The sequence below is a fragment of the Brassica napus genome, chromosome C3, assembly GCF_020379485.1.
Source record: "Brassica napus cultivar Da-Ae chromosome C3, Da-Ae, whole genome shotgun sequence".
Lineage (NCBI taxonomy): Eukaryota > Viridiplantae > Streptophyta > Magnoliopsida > Brassicales > Brassicaceae > Brassica > Brassica napus.
In genome coordinates, this window is record NC_063446.1 from 73,607,395 (window position 1) to 73,629,078 (window position 21,684).

General features: G+C 35.9%; 2 protein-coding genes across 2 annotated transcripts; one reads left to right on the plus strand and one right to left on the minus strand.

Moving 5' to 3' along the window:
* Positions 1 to 296: 296 nt before the first annotated feature.
* LOC125583385 lies at positions 297 to 1,151 on the minus strand. Its single transcript, XM_048750238.1, has one exon. The coding sequence runs from the start codon at positions 1,149 to 1,151 to the stop codon at positions 297 to 299; it is 855 nt and encodes a 284-aa protein (XP_048606195.1).
* A 14,589-nt stretch (positions 1,152 to 15,740) lies between these two features.
* On the plus strand, positions 15,741 to 16,654 carry LOC125583386. The gene is made up of 3 exons (XM_048750239.1): positions 15,741 to 15,884; positions 15,976 to 16,185; positions 16,319 to 16,654. The coding sequence occupies exons 1-3, from the start codon at positions 15,741 to 15,743 to the stop codon at positions 16,652 to 16,654; spliced, it is 690 nt and encodes a 229-aa protein (XP_048606196.1).
* Positions 16,655 to 21,684: the final 5,030 nt, after the last annotated feature.

Consider the following 21,684-nt stretch of genomic DNA (forward strand, 5'->3'; position numbering starts at 1 on the left):
ACAGATATTCTTCTTTCATTCTCACTTCACAACCTGCCTCTGTAGCCTGTCCAAGACTAATAATACTGCTCTTTAAATCTGGTATGTAGTAAACATCAGCCAAGATCTTCTTATCCCTGTTTTGACTTACAAATAGTATGGAACCTTTGCCTTTTATGTCGATTCTTGAGTCATCCCCAAATATCACCTTTCCTGTCACCGAATAATCAATGTTCTTGAAGTACTCATACCTCCCTGTCATATGATTCCTCGCCCCATTGTCGAGATACCAAACTCTGTCACTGTCCGAACTATCATCAAACTCCTTGGGGTTTACGTTTTTTTTCATTTAGGTAGACTACTTCGTGCATCAATAACCTATCAGCCTCTTGTGTATCATCTGTTATCTCCTTGATTCTGTTTTCGTATGTCTCTTGAAGCTTCAGAAGTCTATCAGGACAACTGGACGCAAAGTGTCCCTTATTGTCGCACCTAAAAAATGTAATTCTTGGTATGTCAAACTCCTGATAGGATCTTCCTCGTCCTTCCTCTTCCATATGAACGTCCTCCTCTTCCTCTGTTTCGAAACTCTCCATTGTAGTCTCTATTATCTGAGTTTGCATACATAAGCTTACTCTGTTCTTCATGACCATCTTCATCATCCTCTCCAACCCGCTCCTCATAAGCTTTGAAGATATCATTGCTTTTAATCTACCAATGATATCTTCAAAGCTTGTTACCTTAAGATCAAGTACTTGTTCGAGGGACGCCACGATGTGTATGTATTTCTTTCTAGGTAGACTCTTGATAAATTTCTTGACGAGCTTTGTTTCCTCAATGTTTTCTCCTAAAGATGCAGATTTTGAAGAAATCTCCGATAGCTTGCCAACGAAGTCATCGATTGTATCGGTTTCCTTCATCTTCAAGCGATCAAATTCTGCCATTAGGGTTTGTAAACGAGCTTCTCTAACTCTGTCTGCTCCTAGATGTCGGGCTTTAATGGCGTCCCAAACCTGCTTTGCGGTATCTAACTCTCCGACCTGCAGGATAAGCGCTTCTGGAATGGATTGGAAAAGAAGAGCTGTGGCCATATCGTTTTTTTCAGGCTCGATCGTCTCACTTTCAACGGTTTCCCATACTTTGTGAATCTTGAGAAGAACCTTCATGCGCATTGCCCAAACTGTATAGTTAGTTGATGTTAACATTGGACACTTTATGGATGATGGCCCTTCTCGTGATGTCTCCCATCTTTGTTGAATCTGATTTCTGATTTTGCTCTGATACCAATTATTGGCTAAACTCACAAGATTATAGAATAACTTCTTTATTAGCTTAAGAAAATCTCTCAAAACTTAAGCTCTCACAATAATCTCTCTCACTTATAAGTTCATGTCACAACTCAACATCTTCTTATATAGAGATCTTAAAACTCCTAAACTTAATAGTAAAACCTTTTATCCTAATCCTAATACAAGTAGGATTAGTATGACTTGAGTTTCAAGCTACTTTCAAGTTTATCTCTAACATATTAAAAGCAATGGCAAGTTCCCGTTCCGATATTCAGACTGTCTTCAGAAAAAAAGTATGTGTTGTTCAACTGGGTGGCATCAGAAGTGAAGTTCCCCGATGGGTATGTTTCAAATCTCTCTAGATGTGTTGAAAATGGTCAAAAGTTCTCCGGGATGAAGAGTCATGATTGTCATGTCTTTATGCAACGACTACTGCCCTTTGCATTTGCGGAGCTACTTCCAACAAACATACATGAAGCACTTGCAGGTACGTAGTGTATTATATCACAATAATTTTATAACGGTCTAGTTTGCAAAATAATATATGACTAACAATGTGTTTGATTGTTTTTGGAATATAAAAGGCATTGGAGCATTTTTCAGGGATCTGAGCACACGCACTCTTAAAGAAGAAGTTGTGGAACAGCTTCAGGAGAAAATTTCCATCTTATTGTGCAACTTGGAGAAGATATTTCCTCCTGGATTTTTTGACGTCATGGAGCATCTAGCAGTCCACCTCCCATATGAAGCATTGCTTCGTGGACCTGTACATTACGGATGGATGTATCAGTATGAGCGAGCCATGAAATATTTGAAGGTAAAAGCAAAGAGCCTCGCCAAAGTTGAAGGTTCTATAATTGCTGGAAGTTTGATGGAAGAAGTTTCTCACTTCACATCGTACTACTTTGCGTCAAAAGTACGTACCCGGAGAAGAGCTCCAAGAAGATATGATGATGGTGGGGTTGCGCCAACATATGCAGTTGCTGGTGTTCTAGACATCTTTAGCCAGATTGGACGACTCGGTGGGAAGTCTAAAGAGGTTTGGTGGTCGAGTGAACAACACGCTTATAGTGCACACACCTATATTCTACTCAATTGCGAGGATCCATTGATGCGTTATTTTGAAAGGTAACATATATGGACACTTCAAAACATATATAATTAATTATATAATTGCAAGAGATTCATTCCTATGAAATGTGATTAATTTTACAGCCTATTTGGTTTTCAAGTCGAAGAAACATTTCCTGGTATATCCACAAGTGACGTAGACAAAAGGAAAGATCAACACTTCATTAAGTGGTTGCGGAATCAGGTATTATAACTCAAACTATTTTTTCATACATGATCTGTATTTTAATGTTCTCTTTACTTTTGTAGGTTGATTATGACGACGATGCAGATTATCCGAAGTGGTTACACGAAGTAATTCAATCTCCACTTGTAAAGGTCACCACATCACAGATGTATTTCACATGAGGCTATACTTTTCACACATATGAGTATGGTAGACAACGGGCGACCAGTAACTATGGAATATGTGTGAAAGGAGAAACAAATTTCTACGGGATCTTGACGGAGATTATTGAAGTCGAATTTCCAGGGATACTGAAGATGAAATGCGTCCTCTTCAAATGTGAATGGTTCGACCCCGTCGTCAACAGAGGTGTTCGGTCTAACAAATTTGGTGTAGTTGATGTCAACGGTGGACGACGGTACAAAAAATTCGAGCCTTTCATCTTAGCTTCACAAGCAGACCAAGTTAGCTTCCTTCCATACCCTTGGATGAGAGATTCGGGTAAAAATTGGTTAGCAGTGATCAAAGTTACACCTCGAGGACGAATCATCAGTGGAGAAGAACCACCATTGCAAGAAGAACAGATAAATGAAGTCGAGGAACCTGAACAAGAAATTGATGACATCCTTCTCATTGATCTGCATAATCACGAATACGAAGATCTTACCGATAATGCCACGGACGAAGCTGTTGAAGACGAGTTTAATGAAAATCATGATATTTCTAGTGATGACGAGAATGTCGATGTATCCGATTGATGTATTTGATTTTGTGTAGTTTGTTTTATGAATAAGGTAATGTGAGAGTTTGTTTTATGAATAAGGTAATGTGGGAGTTTGTTTTATGAATAAGAAAATGTGGGAGTTTGTTTTATAAATAAGTAAATGTGGGAATTGTGGTTTGGAATGGAAATAAAGATGGGGTTTGGAAAATATGAAGTAGAAGATAAGGAATATGGGGTTTGGGGTTTTGGATTTTAGGGATTTAAACATACTACTCGTTAATTCCTCGTAAGTTGATGTCGAACTTACGACGTAGTCCTCGTTTATTCCACGTAGGACAGAATCGTCGCAAAGGACTCGTTGGGTAACGTGGAAATAACGACGAAATTAAAAAAAATAAAGAAAGCAAAACCCGTTAATTCCACGTAGGACGGAATCATCGTAAACACCTCGTAACATATATCGTCGTAAACACCTGGTAACATAAATCGTCGTAAACACCCCGTAAAGTAAATGACGAACGCGACACTCTTTAATTCCACGTAGGACGGAATCGTCGTAAACACCTCGTAACATAATTCGTCGTAAACACCTCGTAGTGTAAAAACTAGAAAAAAAAAAGAAAAAAAAAGATATACCAGATTTACATGTGGCAAGACTTCCAGCAATTATAATACTTAAGTCTCGCCCACATAAATTCCAATATCTTCTTCTCTTCCTTTTTTTTTCTCAAATATTTATAATTTGAATAGGAATTGATTTGGGAGTATGATGTGAGATAGATAGGGTGTGATTTGGGAGTTTGTGTGTGGGTTGAGAAGGAGAGTTACGGGTATATTTATAGGGAAGCTTTCCTTGGTAATTCCACGTAAGCTAAATCGTCGTAACTTCCTCGTATATAATAACACGGGACTTTGTAATTCCTCGTAACTTCCTCGTACAATAAAACGCGGGCCTTTGTAATCTGTCGCTGTTTCGTCGTAAAAAAAAAAACACGGGCCTCTGTAATTCGTCGTAAACTTACGAGGAATTTGCGACGGTATGTAATCTTATATATACCCCCGAGCGCTCACTCTTTCTTTCCTCTCTACTTCCTCTCCACTTCCTCTCCATTTCGTCCCTGTTTCGTTGCAATGGTAAGCCTCTCTAATTCCTCTCTAATTTAGTTAGTTTAGGATAGATTAGGTGGTTAGTATAGGGAATTTAGATAGGTTTACGGATCTTATGTTATTTAGTGTTGATTAGGTGGATAATGTTGGAAATATACTGTTGACGAAAATTTAAAAAATTAAATTTTTTTCTCAGGTTCGAAAAGGTAGACTTACTGCCCATTACAGAGAGATGTTCGGTGAGCCGGGTAGTCGTTTAAACCCGTCGTCTTCTTCAGCTCCCGGTTTTTCGGGTCAGGAGACTATCCCCGAGACTCAGTACACTCAGAGAGTCTCTGGGTCTCCTTCTTCTAATGCACCATCGGTTCCTCATGTGCCTCCCCCGATGGCTCATCCGACGATGCCTCCTCCTGTGCCTCCTCTGATGGCACCTCCGGCGATGCCCGCCGAAATTCATCCCGATTTGATGGTGCCTCCGAGTGCTCCTTACTCGCAGTACACTGTAGAGGACATTCTCCGTCTGCCAGGCAGAGAAGGTTTACCAGTCATCGACCCCGACCGACCGGACGGAACTTAATTTGTGGTATGTTACATTAATTTTTTTTATTCAATTCGTTTAAAATTTTTTTATAACATTAAAAAACAATTTATATTTTAAATTTGTTTTTTTCCAGGTTTGGGGTTGACAATTGTCTTGCATCGGACGTAACCGACACGATCAAAGGTTACTTTTCCATGGCACATCTGAACTGGAGTAAGATGTCTCACTACGTCAGAAAGATGTGGTTCAAAATTTACGCTGTAAGTTTCTATTAATTAAATATATATATATACTTTAATTTTTTCATGATTTCTATAAATTTCTTTTTAAAAAACTAATTATTAATTTATATATTTTTTCCAACAGCAAAAATATCATTGGGCTTTGGGGATCACTGAGACGGTGAGGAAGAAGCTTGTCGCGAAGGCAAAAGTTCGCTTATTGGACACGGTCTCCAACTGGAAGGGTGACTGGATCGTGAAGAGGTATGAGCGTGGCAAACCCGCTGAGCTCACCACGGATGTGTGGGATGGCCTCATCCGATATTGGCGTCTTCCTGACTCCATTAGAGTCGCCCAGTCTTGCTCTAACTCCCGTAACACGGTCGATGAGCACAGGAACGGGCCGATGCTTCACACTACGGGCCAAAAACCCACGCCGGTGTCCGTTTGGAAATGGTAATTAAATCTTTAATTAAATACAATTTTTTTATATATTTATAAATTTTAATATTCTAACTTTCGTAAATATTTTTTAGGAGAAGACCCACAAGAACAAGGCGGGCGTATTTCTAGATGGCAAGTCCGAGCAAATCTACAACGACTTGGTTGTTCGGGTTGAAGACCGCCAGATCCAGCTGACTCAGCAGTCCACCGATGGATTACCCGTCACCTTATCCACACCTGAAGTGGATAAGATTTACGAGGAGGTAAATTTTCTAAAATTTTAAATTTTTTTATTATTTATTTAATTTTTAACTTTAAATTTTTACTAACAATATTTATTTTTTGTTTTTAAGGTTGTCCCTAAAAAAAGGACGGACGTTGGGGATTGGTTCCGTCAACGATGTTCCGAGAACGACATCGTCTTATGGTCAGCGTAGAGAGTCCGAAGAGCTGCGTAGAGAGTCCACTGAGCTGCGTAGAGAGTCCACTGAGCTGCGTCACGAGTTGACTGCGACGCGATCTGCGTTCACAGCTCGTGTGGGTGGACTCGAGGGCTTGTTGGACGTTGTAGCGGCCACAAATCCGGACTACTACTTGATGCACCTTCCCCATGCAAAAACCATATGTAGTAATTTGGTCTAAATCCTCTATTATATAAATGCCTCTTCACAGTATCTATTTCTAAATATGGCTCGTTCTTGCATTTTCTACAGGGACAAAAGATTTTACCATGCTCCCTTGCGAATGGTTGATTAGTTGCATGTTGTAAAAATCCTCGTAGTCCAGTACGATACTCTTTCGTTACTTCACCAGTCTCCGGATCCTTATGATTGTACATCCATGCCCGTAGCGCGTATATTTCTTGGCCAGACGCCATTTTTCACTCAACTTTTTATTTTTTTCTTACTCACAACTCACGGCAAATATATTTATCTCAACTTTTTTTTTCTTTCGTTTTTTTCTTTTTTCTTTCGTTTTTTTTCCAATGGTCGCTCACTTCTCACAGATGCTATATATAGACATCTGAAAAATATTTGCAAGACACTTGCAAGGGAATTGCGACGGCAATTGCAACGGAATTGCGATGCCTTTCCCCTTTGCAAGGGATTAGCGAGAGAGATTTGTCCCTTGCAAATATTAGTTACACTTAGAAAAAACGTGTATCACCAACCTATACGTTTTTTTACGAGATTAGTTACACGAAACAAAAAACGTGTTCACCAACCTATCTGTTTTTTTGCGACGGAATTGCAACGAACATATATGGTATTGCAGTTCTCACGCAAATTCCTTGCAAATTTGTAACGGATTTGCGACGATAGCTTCTATCGCAAATTTGCGACGGGTTTGCGTGAGTTTGCGGAAAAGTCTCGCAAATTGGTAGCAATTTTGCGAGGAAACTATTTTGATGCAAATTCGCGAGCGTTTTGCGAGGAAAATTATTTTCGTCGCAATGCCCTTGCGGATCCGTTGCGAATTTGCGAGGAAATTTTTCCCTTGCAAATTTCCCTTGCAACAGGCGTGCTTTCTTGTAGTGATATTATTAAAACTGAAGTACATTTCGGTACTGTTTGGAAACTTAGATAGTAGATTAAATGAAAGTTGTATGAAAACAAGGATAGCATATTCAATATATTTTTTTATTTACATATTTAGTCACTTATTTCTTTCTCATTTACAGATTTTGTCGTTTAAAAACTTGGATAGCAAATTCTTTGGAAACACGAATATCAGATTAAATATTTCTTTTTTATTTACACATTTAGCCATTGTATTTCTTTCTTATGTACAAATCTGCCACTTCACTTAAAATCAAAAAATTAAATTAATTACAATGAATTGTTATTTCTTTTTGCTGAAAATAAAAACACAAACTGTAATATATAGTAGGGTTTTTGCAGAATTGACCTATAACTTAAAGTCAAACACAAAACTAACCTCCTTTTTTTTTGAAAATTGGTTTTGCCCTATTCACCCCACAAGTTCATATAATTTACGAAAATGCCATCAATTTTTTTTTTCTTTTTTTTTCGAAAATGACATTTTTACTCTCTCACCCTCATCATCTTCAAGTAATTACAAGATTGCCATTGTCATCAATACCACAACCACCATGAACAACCAATTTGAAGCTCTTAATGCTCCCAAAATCGATTTACCCTTCTTCTTTTTCCATTCTTGTGAACTAAACACAACATATCTCTCACTTTTTCTCCACAATGAGCTAAAAAAAACCAAGATTTTGATTCTAAATTTTTTATGGTTCATAGAGTCATAGAAGCTAACGATTCTGGGTGGGTTACTTTCGTTTGTGATTCTGTGTGCTTGGAGAAGCCTTATGTATGCTAAGGAACTTATCTCACCAATTTAAGGTATGACATCGAGTTTTTTTCCAGATCTGTTCGTCAGACGACTTACTTGGGAAGTCGTCTGGCTGTAGACAACTTACCTGGAAGTCGTCTGGTCAACGCAGAGGTTATTTTTGCAATTGACTTTGAAATCTGTAACCTGAGACGACTGAAAGTTAAGTCGTCTGTTTTTGTTTGGTTTCAAAAAAATTTCCAAAGAACCTAGACGACTTACATTTCAGTCGTCATAGGTTAGTTTTGCATTTGACTGGATAATTTCAGAAGTTTGACTTCCCCAGACGACTTACATTTCAGTCGTCTGGCGAAAATTAAAATAATAATATTTTTTTAAAAGTAGACGACTTACAGTTAAGTCGTCATAGGTTAGTTTTGCAATTGAAAAAAAAAACTTCAAAATTTAATTATACACAGACGACTTATACTTCAGTCGTCCACGAGACGACTTACTTGTAAGTCGTCCAGGATTTTTTTCTGAGATTCTGGTCAAACCTCGTAAATCCTGGACGACTTACATTTCAGTCGTCTCGTGGACGACTGAATTATAAGTCGTCTGTATATAATTAAATCTTGAAGTTTTTTTTTCAATTGCAAAACTAACCTATGACGACTTAACTGTAAGTCGTCTACTTTAAAAAAAATATTATTATTTTAATTTTCACTAGACGACTGAAATGTAAGTCGTCCAGAAAAGTCAAACTTCTGAAATTATCCAGTCAAATGCAAAACTAACCTAAGACGACTGAAATGTAAGTCGTCTAGCTTTTTTGGAGTTTTTTTTTAGCCAAACAATAGTAGACGGCTTATTTTCAGTCGTCCGAAATAACAGATTTCAAAGTCAATTGCAAAAATAACCTCTGTGTTGACCAGACGACGTATAGTTTAGTCGTCTGGACAACTTAGATTGAAGTCGTCCGCGTCTTCTCCGCTAGTTTTTAAGTCTTCTACGTTAGTTTTTGAATAACTTGTATTTTTAAGAGTGATAAGTAACTTCAAGATATGTAAAACTCATATTTACAAAATATGTTCTCTCCCTTAGTTTTACTAAATTTGACTAAGTTTTTCAACGCAAACTTATAATAAAATATGATATGCTTTGACTAGTTACTATTGTTTGTTTCCATCTCTTAAGTATTATTGTTATAGACAATAATGATGACTATTGTTATGAGTTGGAAGAAGGGTTAAAATACTTCTTAAAATGTTGTATCAATATAAAGCTACCAACATTCTTGTTTATTAAGATGAGAAAAAGGCCATTGGAGTTTATTATTGCATATGAGAGATCCAAAGATAAGAAAAAGGCTACTGAAGTCTATTATTTCATTGATTTGTAAATGTGTAAACACATTGTTAGCACATTTAATACATCTTGGAAAACATTATTACTGATTTTACAAAAAATTCACAACTAAAAGAGTAGACATGCAATTCACAAAACAGACCACAAACAAAACTATTATAGATCATTCCTCTACAAAGACAAGCTTGGATTCCACTTGAGTAGACAAGACCACACGACTTTTAAGAAGTCCAGACGACTTCTAAGAAGTCCAGACGACTTCCAAGAAGTTCAGACGACTTTGTCAGAAGACTTTTAGGAAGTTCAGACGACTTCCAGACGACTTTAAAGGAAGTCCAGACGACTTTACAGGAAGTCCAGACGACTTTACAGGAAGTTCAGACGACTTTGTCAGAAGACTTCCAAGAAGTCCAGACGACTTCCAGACGACTTCCAGACGACTAACAGGTAAGTCATCCCCGAAGTCTTCCAGATCTGAAAAACCTGCATATTAAATCCAGATCTGAAAAACCTGCATATCCAAAAACGTTCAAATGGCTTAAAAACAGAAAAAAATGAGTGAAAGATTAGATAAATCTACCTTTACAGAACACACAAAAATACATATCTAAAAATAATAGATCTACCTTTAAATTAGTGGAAGATGAGTACCATCTAATTAAAAACCTGCAAAAAAGATAGATTAGTAAGAAAGACATGAGACAAAACTGGAAAATTCATATAAAGTTTGGTGTTTTCAAGTCAAAGAGATTAGAGTGGGTTTGGAGAGTTTTAGTTTGGGAAAAAAGTAAGAACTTTATACAACAAGAAGTTCCCAAATGAAGAAAAATCAGACATAAGAACTTACCAAAACGCTCAGATCTATTATGAAAGGGAGACTTCGTCAGAAGACTTCCATGAAGTTCAGACGACTTCCTGGAAGTCCAGACGACTTCCTGAAGTCCAGACGACTTTCTGGAAGTCTAGACGACTTCCTGGAAGTCTAGACGACTTCCTGGAAGTCCATACGACTTTGTCAGAAGACTTCCAAGAAGTCCAGACGACTTCCAGACGACTAACAGGTAAGTCGTCCAAGAAGTCTTCCAGATCTGAAAAACCTGCATATCAAATCCAGATCTGAAAAACCTGCATATCCAAAAACGTTCAAATGACTTAAAAATAGAGAAAATGAGTGGAAGATTAGATAAATCTACATTTATAGATCACACAAAAATACATATCTAAAATTAATAGATTTACCTTTAAATTAATGGAAGATGAGTACCATTTGATTAAAAACCTGTAAAAGAGATAGATTAGTAAGAAATACATGAGACAAAACTGAAAAATTCATATAAAGTTTGGTGTTTTCAAGTCAAAGAGATTAGAGAGAGGTTGGAGAGTTTTAGAATGATGAACATTACATTTTTGTTGCAGCCATTTGAGAGGAGGAGAGAGAATGTGTAAATTTTTCTTTATATAGGGAGACAAAAAATCCAATTAGATTAAATATTTTTACTCAGACGACTTCCTGGACGACTTACATTTCAGTCGTCTGGTGAAGAAATTAAAACAGACGACTTACATGTAAGTCGTCCAGAAGAGTTTAATATTTTTAGCGGGAAATTAAATATTTTTAGCGGGAAACTAAAATAGAAGACTTTCCAGACGACTTACAAGTAAGTCGTCTGGTTTAAATTATTTAAGCGGGAAAATAATTTTTTAAAAAATTTTAGGCGGGAATATTTGGACGACTTACATGTAAGTCATCTGTTTTAATTTCTTCACCAGACGACTGAAATGTAAGTCGTCCGAGTAAATTATTCAACAGACGACTAAAATATACGTCGTCCGAGTAAATTATTCAACAGACGACTGAAATATAAGTCGTCCACACCCTAAACATAACCCCTAAACTTAATTATCTAATTAAAGACTTCATAAAATCAAATCAAACTTGAAAAGTGTTTACTATACACATAAATAAACACATATAGGTGAAAACTAATTTTTGAAAAAAACATTTTAGTTTTCCAAAATCTAACCCTAACAATACATACAATACTACAACATATGTTTGCCAAACTCCTAAACCAAAGTATTTCATGATTCACTACTTCCACTCATCTATCTTCAAAACAAATCAATTTTATCATATCTTAATTTATATCACTTAAAACTGTTTATAATTACTTGATTTTTATTTTTCACGAATCAAAATATTTTTTTACAAGATTTGTAAATTATTTTTAAAATAAAACGGTACCAGACGACTTACACTTCAGTCGTCCAGACGACTTCCAACATCTCAGACGACTCAGACGATTTACTAGGGCTATATTCGTAAAAATGGCTTCTGTTTTTTTGTTTGGTCACAAGGGGCTGAGCTGTAATTTCACTAGGCTTTTAGGTTAGTTTTGCATTTGATTCAAGTTTGGGTATAAGTTTGGGGTTAAAACCAAGTTGTGGGTTAGTTTTGGCAAAAACCCCTATATGGTATATATTAATCTGCTATAATACAATTTTCAAGAAAACCAAATATCATAAAATTAATAATAATTCATAAAAACCTACTGTAAAAAATTAAATCATTTTTAAATAAATAAACAAAAAAATCAATAGGTTAATATATGATTATTACAATTACATTAAATTGCATCAAGTTATAAAATTATAAATATAATATTACGTACAGATAAAAAATTATTATCAAACATCTATATTATGATATAATATATTCTACTCTAAATATATTTTACAAAACATAAAAATATAAATGGACATTTTATAAAATCAATGGTTTATAAATTTACATTGAACGCAAGTTAAATCCAACATCCGCGCGGGGACGAGGATTAATAATTATTAACTAAGTTCTGATTATTTGTGGCTATATAAAATACGCGGCTTCAAAACTTTTTGTGGCTACCCATAGCAAAGAGTATAACATTACATGCACATATCACTACTAAAAAATTATAGTATATATGTAATACCAATTTTTTTATAACATTTACAATGTTCTATGGAATGTTAAAATCATTTTTCAAATGTAGTAATATAATCGAATCAGATTCCATAATACCGAGAGACTACATATGCATTATATATTATTATGCTATTTAGTTACATAAACTATCTACGATTGTTGTTAGTTACATTATATATGCATTATGTTATTTAGTTTTAGACAAACCATTTGGTCTAAAAATTTTTTGGTTATAGGTGGATCAAATTTTAAGTTCATCTATTTCTAGATCGGAATTGTAAAAAATATTAGGAAAACGAGAGACTTGAAAAACAATCTATAGATTGCCAACATTATAACTATCGTGTAAATGTTCTAAATATAAAAAGTAGAAGTTCAAAGAATAACAGTATGCCATAGTGTATAGCAACATTATAACCATAAAAGTATTGTAGGCATAAAAGTTAATGATTCACCACAACACTACAAAGAAAACCCATACCTTATTTTTTAACAACTTTTTTCTAAGTGATAACCACAAAGGACGATAAATTTATTTGGGGGCAGAACAATACAAAGAAAAACCCATTATTTTTCAACTATCTTTTCCTACGTTATACTTAAACATGTTTTTCTAAAAGTTTGATTAAATGTTTTATCATAGGTTATTATTACACAAAACAATATATTAAAAATCAAAAATCAATATGTCACTTGATTGTAGGATGAATATCCGGGGCCGGCTCAATGTATTTTTGGGCCTTTGGGTAAAAAAAATTGGATCCGTAAAACTTAGATTTTATTCAATTTATCACTAAATTAAATTCTATTGAAAATACATATAACATATTTTTAGGCCCCTACAATTTATTTTTCTAAAAAAATATTTTATTTTATATAAAAATATGTATGTATACAAAAAAATCAGGCCCTATATAAAACGGAGGGACATGAGATTGGATCCGGAGATATCGCACCAGTTGTCCTCCCCCCCCCCCTAGAGCCGGCCCCGTGGATATGAGTGGAGTTATAAAAGAGTCACTTGTGTTTATCTAAAGTTGAAAACTATACATTTAGTTTGTGTTTATCTATAAAATAATTAGATTTTAACTATACAGGAGATGTCTTGCCGCGTAAAATTTTCTAGAATCACACATGCTACAAATTTGTTTGTAAAAGCATCTCCAATGTATATTTCTATATTTTCCTCTAAAATAGAGATCTCTATTATAAATGTAGATTTACTCCAATGTATGCTTCTATAATAGAGTTTCTCTATTTTAGAGGAAAACATAGAGGAATCCTACTTTTTATTTCTATATTTAGAGATGAAAATAATAAATTTTTATATTTTCCCCTAAAAATATATGAACTTTATTATATAGGCATACATTGGAGCAAATCCACTTCTATAATAGAGTTTTTCTATTTTATAGAAAAATATAAAAATAGAGGTGGGTTAGAGATGGTCTAAGATATGCGAAAATTAAAAAGTAGACCCCAAAATTTTCGATTCCCGGGTAATTTTCTAAATGTTTCCCGGGTGTACTAATTAGAGCCACGTGGTTTACTTAACTCACAGCCAAGTGATTTTTAACTATAAAGTGAATACTAAGAGCATCTCCAAAAGAAATTCTATAACTCCAAATATAGAGTTTTTTGCTCTCCAAAAGAGAACTTCAAAACTTTAAATTTGAAGTTTTGAAGAGTGAAACTCCAAATATAGAGTTTCACTTTTCAAAACTTCAAATTGGAAGTTTCATCTTTTTATTTGCATTTTGGTCCTTAAAACTTTTATATCTCATAAATATTTCAAATTTGTTTTATAAATTTAAGTTTTACACATGAAATTAAATAAAAAAAATTAAAACAAGATTTATAATATTTTAAAACTAGAATTAAACAACAAGAATATTACAAAAACCCATAATAAAACTTATTAAAAAGACACATGAAGACATAATTATTACTCAAATTTAAATATTATAACAACACTAATAGTATGGTAAATTTGCTCCGGAACCTCCAAAATATTGTCCAAATAAATTTTGTGTAACTGAAGATGATTGTTGTTGTTGCTCTTGACGCATTTTTCGTATGATTCTTTCTTGTTCAGATCGAATGTATTCACGAATATTAACATCATCGATAGAAGCTAAGTTTTTTAGCAATAATTTATTTTCCTCTTTTACTTCTTTAAAAGCTAACTTTTTTGCTTCATTTTGCAGTCCTAATTCAATAATCTGATGACCTTTTTCCCTGCTTGTTGTGCTTTCGTTTAAAAGATCAAGGATTTTTTCGTTTGATGATATCAAACTATCAACAGCCATATTATGAGGATATCTGATTTCAACAATTTTTGGCTCGTAATCTACAAATAAAAAATAAAGAGGATCATTTCTTAATTTGAAATGCATTAGTTGATCATATATGGAAGCATTATGAAAATAATTTTATGGAATAATGTAATATTTGCTTGCAGTTTAATATTTTAATTATGTACTTTTATTTATAATTTTATATTTTAGTGTAAGATTTTTTTAAATTAATATTTCTATAATATTTATATATATGTTCATTTCCCTGAATTTATTACATCTCTTGTTGATTTGCAGATGAATTTCCACGGGGCTTTTCATCCGGGACTGCTACCCGAATGCGTCAAACTCGTCTACCTCCTGAAGCGACGAGACCAGCCACTTCCTCTGCTTCTCGACATCCACTTCCTAGCTTGGCGGCAGTGATGGGTGCGCCAGAGAGACGTAACATGCCCCTTCTCCATCCACAAAGGCTCAATGGAGGTTTATGGTGAGTTCAGTGTTTTAGGTTGTAGTAGCTCTAAGTATAAGGGTAATTGTTGCTGTGGTACATTTGTTTTCATCTGAGATTACATGACCACTTAGTTTGAGATTTGAAACAAAACGTTTCTCTGTTTTTTTGTTTTTGTTTTTGTTTTGTTTTGTTATAGTAGGTCTAAGTATATGGTTGCGTCTTCTGGTTTAGGTTTACATTTGGTCTTAGCCTCTACTAACAAAACGTTTGCTAATTGCTAGAGATACCAATAAAAAAGTTGTTTGCTTATCATTTTAAGTTCTATTTTGTTCTTCCGATGACTATTTATGTATTGATGCTAATTTATATGATCATTTTTGTAATAGGTTTCGCATAGATGATTGCATCCGGAAAGATGTAGTTGCAACATATCAATCGAACTTTTGGGTTCCATGGTGGAAATATGGTGCCACAGGAGAAAAATGATGCATGGTGGACAACTTTTGTGGTAGATTCTATGTTTTTTGCTATGATTTATGATTGATAGTCATATAACCTCTGTTCATTTGTTACTTTTACTTGTTGTTTTCTTGTAGCAAAAATACTATTGGGATCCTCAACATCACAGTGAGGTTCGTTCTCACTGGGAAGAAATTCACCAAAACTCAATCGGAGACCTTGTGAGCAAGAGGAGGAGATCAGAAGCAAAAAAAAAAAAAACCAGATTTCATTGGCCTAGCAGACTGGAACATGATGCTTGAGATTTGGGAGGAGGAGCCACACCAAAAGAGGAGCAAAACTAATTCAAAGAATGCCACTTCAAATCCAGATGGTTTAGGCACTCACCGTCATACTTCAGGATCAAAAAATCACACTCGTATTGCTTATGACATGGTTAGTGAGTTTTTATATTCAATCAGCTTTATTTTTTTATTACTTATAACATTTATGATTTATTAACAGCTTTACCTTTGTTTGTTGTTAGACGGTTGAGGCTGGTGGAGTAGCACCAGCATTAACTGCGTTAGTGCTTAAGACCCATTCTTCAAAAGATAACACCTGCATTGACAAACGAGCAGAAGGTTATGTGAAGGCAGCTGAAGCTCTTGCCTTGGAGCGATCACAAAGTGCCACTGCCACTGGTGAAAATGCCTCTGCACCCTCTACCCAGCAGCTCAATGCTGCTTATATTGAAGTAAGAAGCTCCTATTCTAACTCATATCCATCTTAATAGCATACTGCATTTGGTTTTGATAATGATCATCCATGGAATACTGTTTTTGTTATTCTAAACTCATTTGTCTTGTGTTTAATATACTTTCTTGTAGACGGCAACTAATACTAAAGGTAGAGTCTATGGGCTTGGTTCACTTCAGTATGTTGATGCTGACCCCAAGGAATCTCCGGCAGCTTCTCTACGTAGAAACGTTGGAGTTGATGGACGATTGACCACTGTGGAGGGTGTTGTGACTTGGTTGAAGGATGACGTTTCTGGGTTGAAAGATGACGTTCCTGGGTTGAAACAAAGCATCGACTTGTTGTTGAAGATGAATGGAGTGGATCCTATTACCCGTCAACCTATTCCACGTGAGAGTGGTGCATCTGCTCCAAGTCCCCATTCTGATTCTAGCCAAGAACTTAACCAGCACACTCCCACTCATTAGCACTTCATCTATCCTAGGTGTATTTTGTGTTTCCATGTGCAATATCAATCTCTAACATCATTAGATTTCTTTTGTAAAAACATCATTAGATGTCTTTTGTACTTGAAGAACATCCGTAGATGTCTTCTTTAGCTTAAAACTAGGGTCGGTCCGCGCTACGGGCGAGATATGCTTTACTTGTGATCTAGATTATTATTTTTTATATGATTTTGTGATTTTTTTTTTAGGTTTGCATTTGCAGAAAACGTATATGATATTCGTTTTTTAGAAAGTTCAAGGTTAGAGATTTATTTGTGATAAGATATATTTTGCTTGTTTATAATAGTTGTTTAGGTTTTATAAATTAATATGGGCTTCTGCTGTGTGACTTAGAGTCTGAATTATAATTGCTATATTCTTAACAGTTATGGAGGGGATTATATGATGTTTCCTATATGTCGTCACGCAATTTTTTTTTTGAGAAAGGGCTTGTTTTATTAAAGGATTTCTCAAAAGATTGGCGTCAGAATTGATATCGTATGTGATGATTATTGATTGATTAACGTAATAACCCGCATAGTGTTAACTATAATGGTAGTATTATTTATTTTTCCTTTTGGTCATAATTAAATTTGTGAGTGCTAGCTTTTTTATTGTGATTAAAACTGGACGGATGATGAGTTAATTATTAAATGTTTTATCATCGTACACATAGGCCTACGCACACACATCATCATTGTTCTTTCTTTATGTCAGCATGATTTTTAAAGTTATCTTAAATATCAAACATAACCCAAACACTAAGAGTTGAAAAGTCTATTGACTATTTATCCAAAAGAAAATAAGAAAATATTTATATTTAAAACTATATTTTACTATAATTTAAGAATCGTCGATGAGACATCGTTTTAATAATTTTACATGCTTCCCTGAGTTTAATAACCTAGAACCTTCTCCATTGCGAGCTTGGCGAGGTTAGGATCAGCTTTTCCCTTTTTGTTTTCTTGAACAACTTTCGTATGCTCGTTGATCTATTTCGCTAGAATCGTTTGTGACTTCTTCTCCGATAGAGCTTTGAGTATCGTCAGCCTTATCTCCGCTTTGACATGTTCCATCGCCGGCGGTTTTAGCTTCTTCGTGTTATTCACTGGCACCACTGTTGATTTCACCTTTTTGAGCCACCTGAGAACTTCTTCACCGCTTGAACCTCGACACAGCTTCTATCGCCGCATCATCCGCATTCAGATCATCAAAGTCTTGGCTTTTGGCTTCGTTTCGTTTTGGATTTCTAGTTTTGAATGAGTTATGGAAACACCAGAGAATTGGGGTGGTGATGGTTGTGATGAACAGGCCCGGCTTAAATATTAAATGGGCCCTGTGCTGAGTTAAATTTTTCTAATAATTCTAAGTATATCATTGTTTGTTACTTTCACAACTAAGACCCTAATATTTATACATTCTAACAAAATGCACTGTGTGCACTACCTCTAAGCCGGGATTGGTGATGAAGCGAGTTCAAGACGGCGGAGAAGATATATTCAACAACCTTTGAAAAACAAAAGAGAAACCATTTTTTCAGAACGTGAAGAAGTAGATCGGTATTTGAAAGTTGTCGTCGGCAAGCTTTCAAGTAGGCAAGGAGAAGGTTCGTAGTGGCCATCTTGGCGTTCGTGCGTCGAAGAGAATGTGAAGATTGATTTGTTGGAAGTGATGCATTTCATGGAATAAGAGAAAATCAAGTTTTCATGCGTTTTTTTTAGCAATAAATAAGCTTTTTAAATGCGCGAGAGTGGGGAAAGTGGGCTAAAGATTTAAATGCATTTTCTTTAAGGCGGTGACTATGTTCCGCATGAGCTTGTGACGTATGGGCTTGTTATTTGGTTTAATTATTATGGTCCATTATTAGAGATATCAACTATTACCGTAGCAATTATTATGGAAATCCATTATTACGATTGTCGCTATTAGTAGAAATTGCTACGGTTAATAGTTGTAGCCTTTTGCGGCAAAGTATCCACGAAATCAGTCTCAACCTGTTTGTGGAAAATAGCTACAAAAACTGTTTGCGGCTGTGTCGTGGAAACACATCTACAAATAGCTATATTTTTTCAATAGCCACTAGCCGTTAGCTACAAATTTTTGTTGTGGCTATTCGTAGCCATCAGCAAAATAGCCACGAAAATGAAGCGATAGCTACAAAAATGTCGTGGCTATTTCCAAATTTCTTGTAGTGTCTGCTTCCCTCCGCCTCTCCGCTTCTCTCCACCTCTTCGCTTGTCTCCGCCTCTCTCCTCCGATTTTCTGGTTCCAATTTCTCGTAAAGAAGAACCTTTCTAGTGGTATCACTACAAGAAAACAACGTAATTCTGACGGACATTCTGACGGAAAATGAGATCCTCGGAATATTCCGACGAATTTCCTTCCGAGGAAACCCAAATTTTAGGTTTTCTCGGAATTTCCTTGGAATATACCGATGAAATACCGAGAAAATCATATTCCTCGGAAAATACCGATGAATATCCGAGGATATATTATAGCCGTTAGAGAGCCGTTGGGGGATTTTAAAAATTCCGAGGAAATTTCGAGGAAAGAGCCGTTGCCGTCGGGATTCCGTCGAAATTTCCTCGGTACTGTCGGCAGCATTTCATCTATAAATACCTGCACCCCCCCCCCCATCCTCTTCATTCACTCCATTTCTTCATCCTCTCACATACTATATTTACACACGAATTTGATTGAAAAAAGCATGTCTTCTTCAAATTATTATCGTTCTTGGATCGATCGACCTCATTTGGATCCGAACACGAGATTGCTTACGGAAGAATACCAACGAGGTATAACCGAATTCATGGGGTTAGTTCAGCGACAACCGGAAGCAAAAATGGGTATGTTAAGATGTCCTTGCTCTAATTGTAAAAATAGAAAGATTATTAAAGAGTGGGATGTTTGAACTCATCTATATTTGAATGAGTTTACACGAAGTTACAAAATTTGGTATCATCATGGAGAAACTGATTATGAATATGGTAGTACTAGTGAACCTCAGCCTGCGGTTAGGTTAGAATAACCAATTATAATGGATGTAGATTATGGTGTAGGTACTAAGCAGATGGTAAATGATCATTTTAGAGGGGAAGATTTACCCAATGCAGAAGCTATGAGATTTTATGATATGTTGGATGCTGGAAAGCAACCCTTGTACGAAGGTTGCAGAGATGGTCATTCAGCTTTATCATCTGCAACAAGACTGATGGGCATTAAAACAGATTATAATTTGGCTGAAGACTGTGTGGATGCGATTGCTGATTTTGTAATACCTGAGGATAATGTAGCCCCTGGTTCATACTACGAGGTTCAGAAACTGGTAGCTGGTCTTGGTTTATCGTATTAGGTAATAGATGTATGCAACGATAACTGCATGAGTTATTGGAGGGCGGATGAACAGCGGGTTGCATGCAAATTTTGTGAAAAGACTCGTTATAAAGATACGAGTGGAAGATTTCCAGTGCCATTTAAAAGGATGTGGTATTTGCCTTTGACGGAAAGGTTGCAGAGGTTGTATCAGTCTGAACGCACAGCGCAACCAATGAGATGGCATGCAGAGCATTCAACAAATGGTGAGATTAGACATCCTTCAGATGCAAAAGCGTGGAAGCATTTCCAATCAACATGTCCCGACTTTGCGTATGAGAGAAGAAATGTCTACCTTAGATTATGTACCGATGGTTTCAGTCCGTTTGGCAAGAGTGGAAGACAGTATTCTCTATGGCCAATCATTCTTACACCATACAACTTACCGCCAAACTTGTGTTTGCGACGAGAGTTTTTGTTTCTCTCCATTCTCGTTCCCGGACCAGAGCATCCTAAGAGATCACTTGATGTGTTTCTTCAGCCACTAATATATGAGTTGCAACAACTATGGGCTCAAGGTGCTGAAACATACGATGTTTCATGTAAAGAAAACTTTCAAATGCGGGCAGTACTTATGTGGACAATAAGTGATTTTCCAGCATATGGTATGTTATCTGGATGGACAACGCATGGAATGCTATCATGTCCATATTGTCAAGATAACACTGATGCTTTCCAACTAAAACACGGAAAGAAAACGTGTTGGTTTGACTGTCACAGGAGATTCCTACCACCTGATCATCCATATCGTAGGAGTAGGAATTTGTTTACGAAGAACAAGAGGGTTTTGACAGTCCACCTCCGGAAATTTGTGGGGCAGATTTGTCGATACAACTAAGAGATTTTGGTGCAGAAAGGACGCTAGACCAAGGTGGACATGTGCATTATCCGGTAGATGCTGTTGGAGAACTACATAACTGGCACAAAAAGAGTATTTTCTGGGATCTGCCATACTGGAAGAATCATCTGCTGAGGCATAATTTAGATGTCATGCATATTGAGAAGAACTTTTTTGACAATCTCATGAACACGATCCTTAACGTTCAAGGTAAAACAAATGATAATTTGAAGCCAAGACTGGATTTAGTCGATATATGTGCTCGTTCAGAACTTCATGTTGATGAGAATGATAGGGCTCCTTTTCCCATATACCGACTTGATGCAGAGGGAAAAGATGCGTTCTTTGATTGGATTTCAAACAATGTGGAATTTCCAGACGGTTACGCATCTAATTTGCGTAACTGTGTCGACAGAGAGGAAGGAAAGTTTATCGGCTTGAAGAGTCACGATTGCCATGTAATGATGCAGCGCCTCTTTCTGTTTGCCTTCAAAGAACTATTACCACGGAATGTTCATGAAGCAATTGCAGGGATTAATGCTTTCTTCCGCGAGTTATACACGAGATCAGTGACTCTTGAAGGTATTGAAAATTTGAAGACTAACATAGCCGTGATTCAGTGCAACCTTGAGAAGATATTTCCTCCATCATTTTTTGATTCATTTTTTATGGAGCATCTTGTTATTCACCTGGCAAGAGAATTGGAACTTAGTGGTCCTGTGCAGTATAAATGAATGTATTTGTATGAGCGTTATATGTACCATTTGAAGAAGATGGTGAAAAATTATAGTAGGGTGGAAGG

What these genes read in the sequence shown, in the direction of transcription:
- LOC125583386 (XM_048750239.1), top strand. Translation starts at nt 15,741, where the DNA reads ATGATGCTTGAGATTTGGGAGGAGGAGCCACACCAAAAGAGGAGCAAA. An exon ending in CTCGTATTGCTTATGACATG is followed by an intron (nt 15,885 to 15,975) that starts GTTAGTGAGTTT and finishes GTTTGTTGTTAG; the next exon opens with ACGGTTGAGGCTGGTGGAGT. An exon ending in TCAATGCTGCTTATATTGAA is followed by an intron (nt 16,186 to 16,318) that starts GTAAGAAGCTCC and finishes ACTTTCTTGTAG; the next exon opens with ACGGCAACTAATACTAAAGG.
- LOC125583385 (XM_048750238.1), bottom strand. Translation starts at nt 1,151, where the DNA reads ATGCGCATGAAGGTTCTTCTCAAGATTCACAAAGTATGGGAAACCGTT.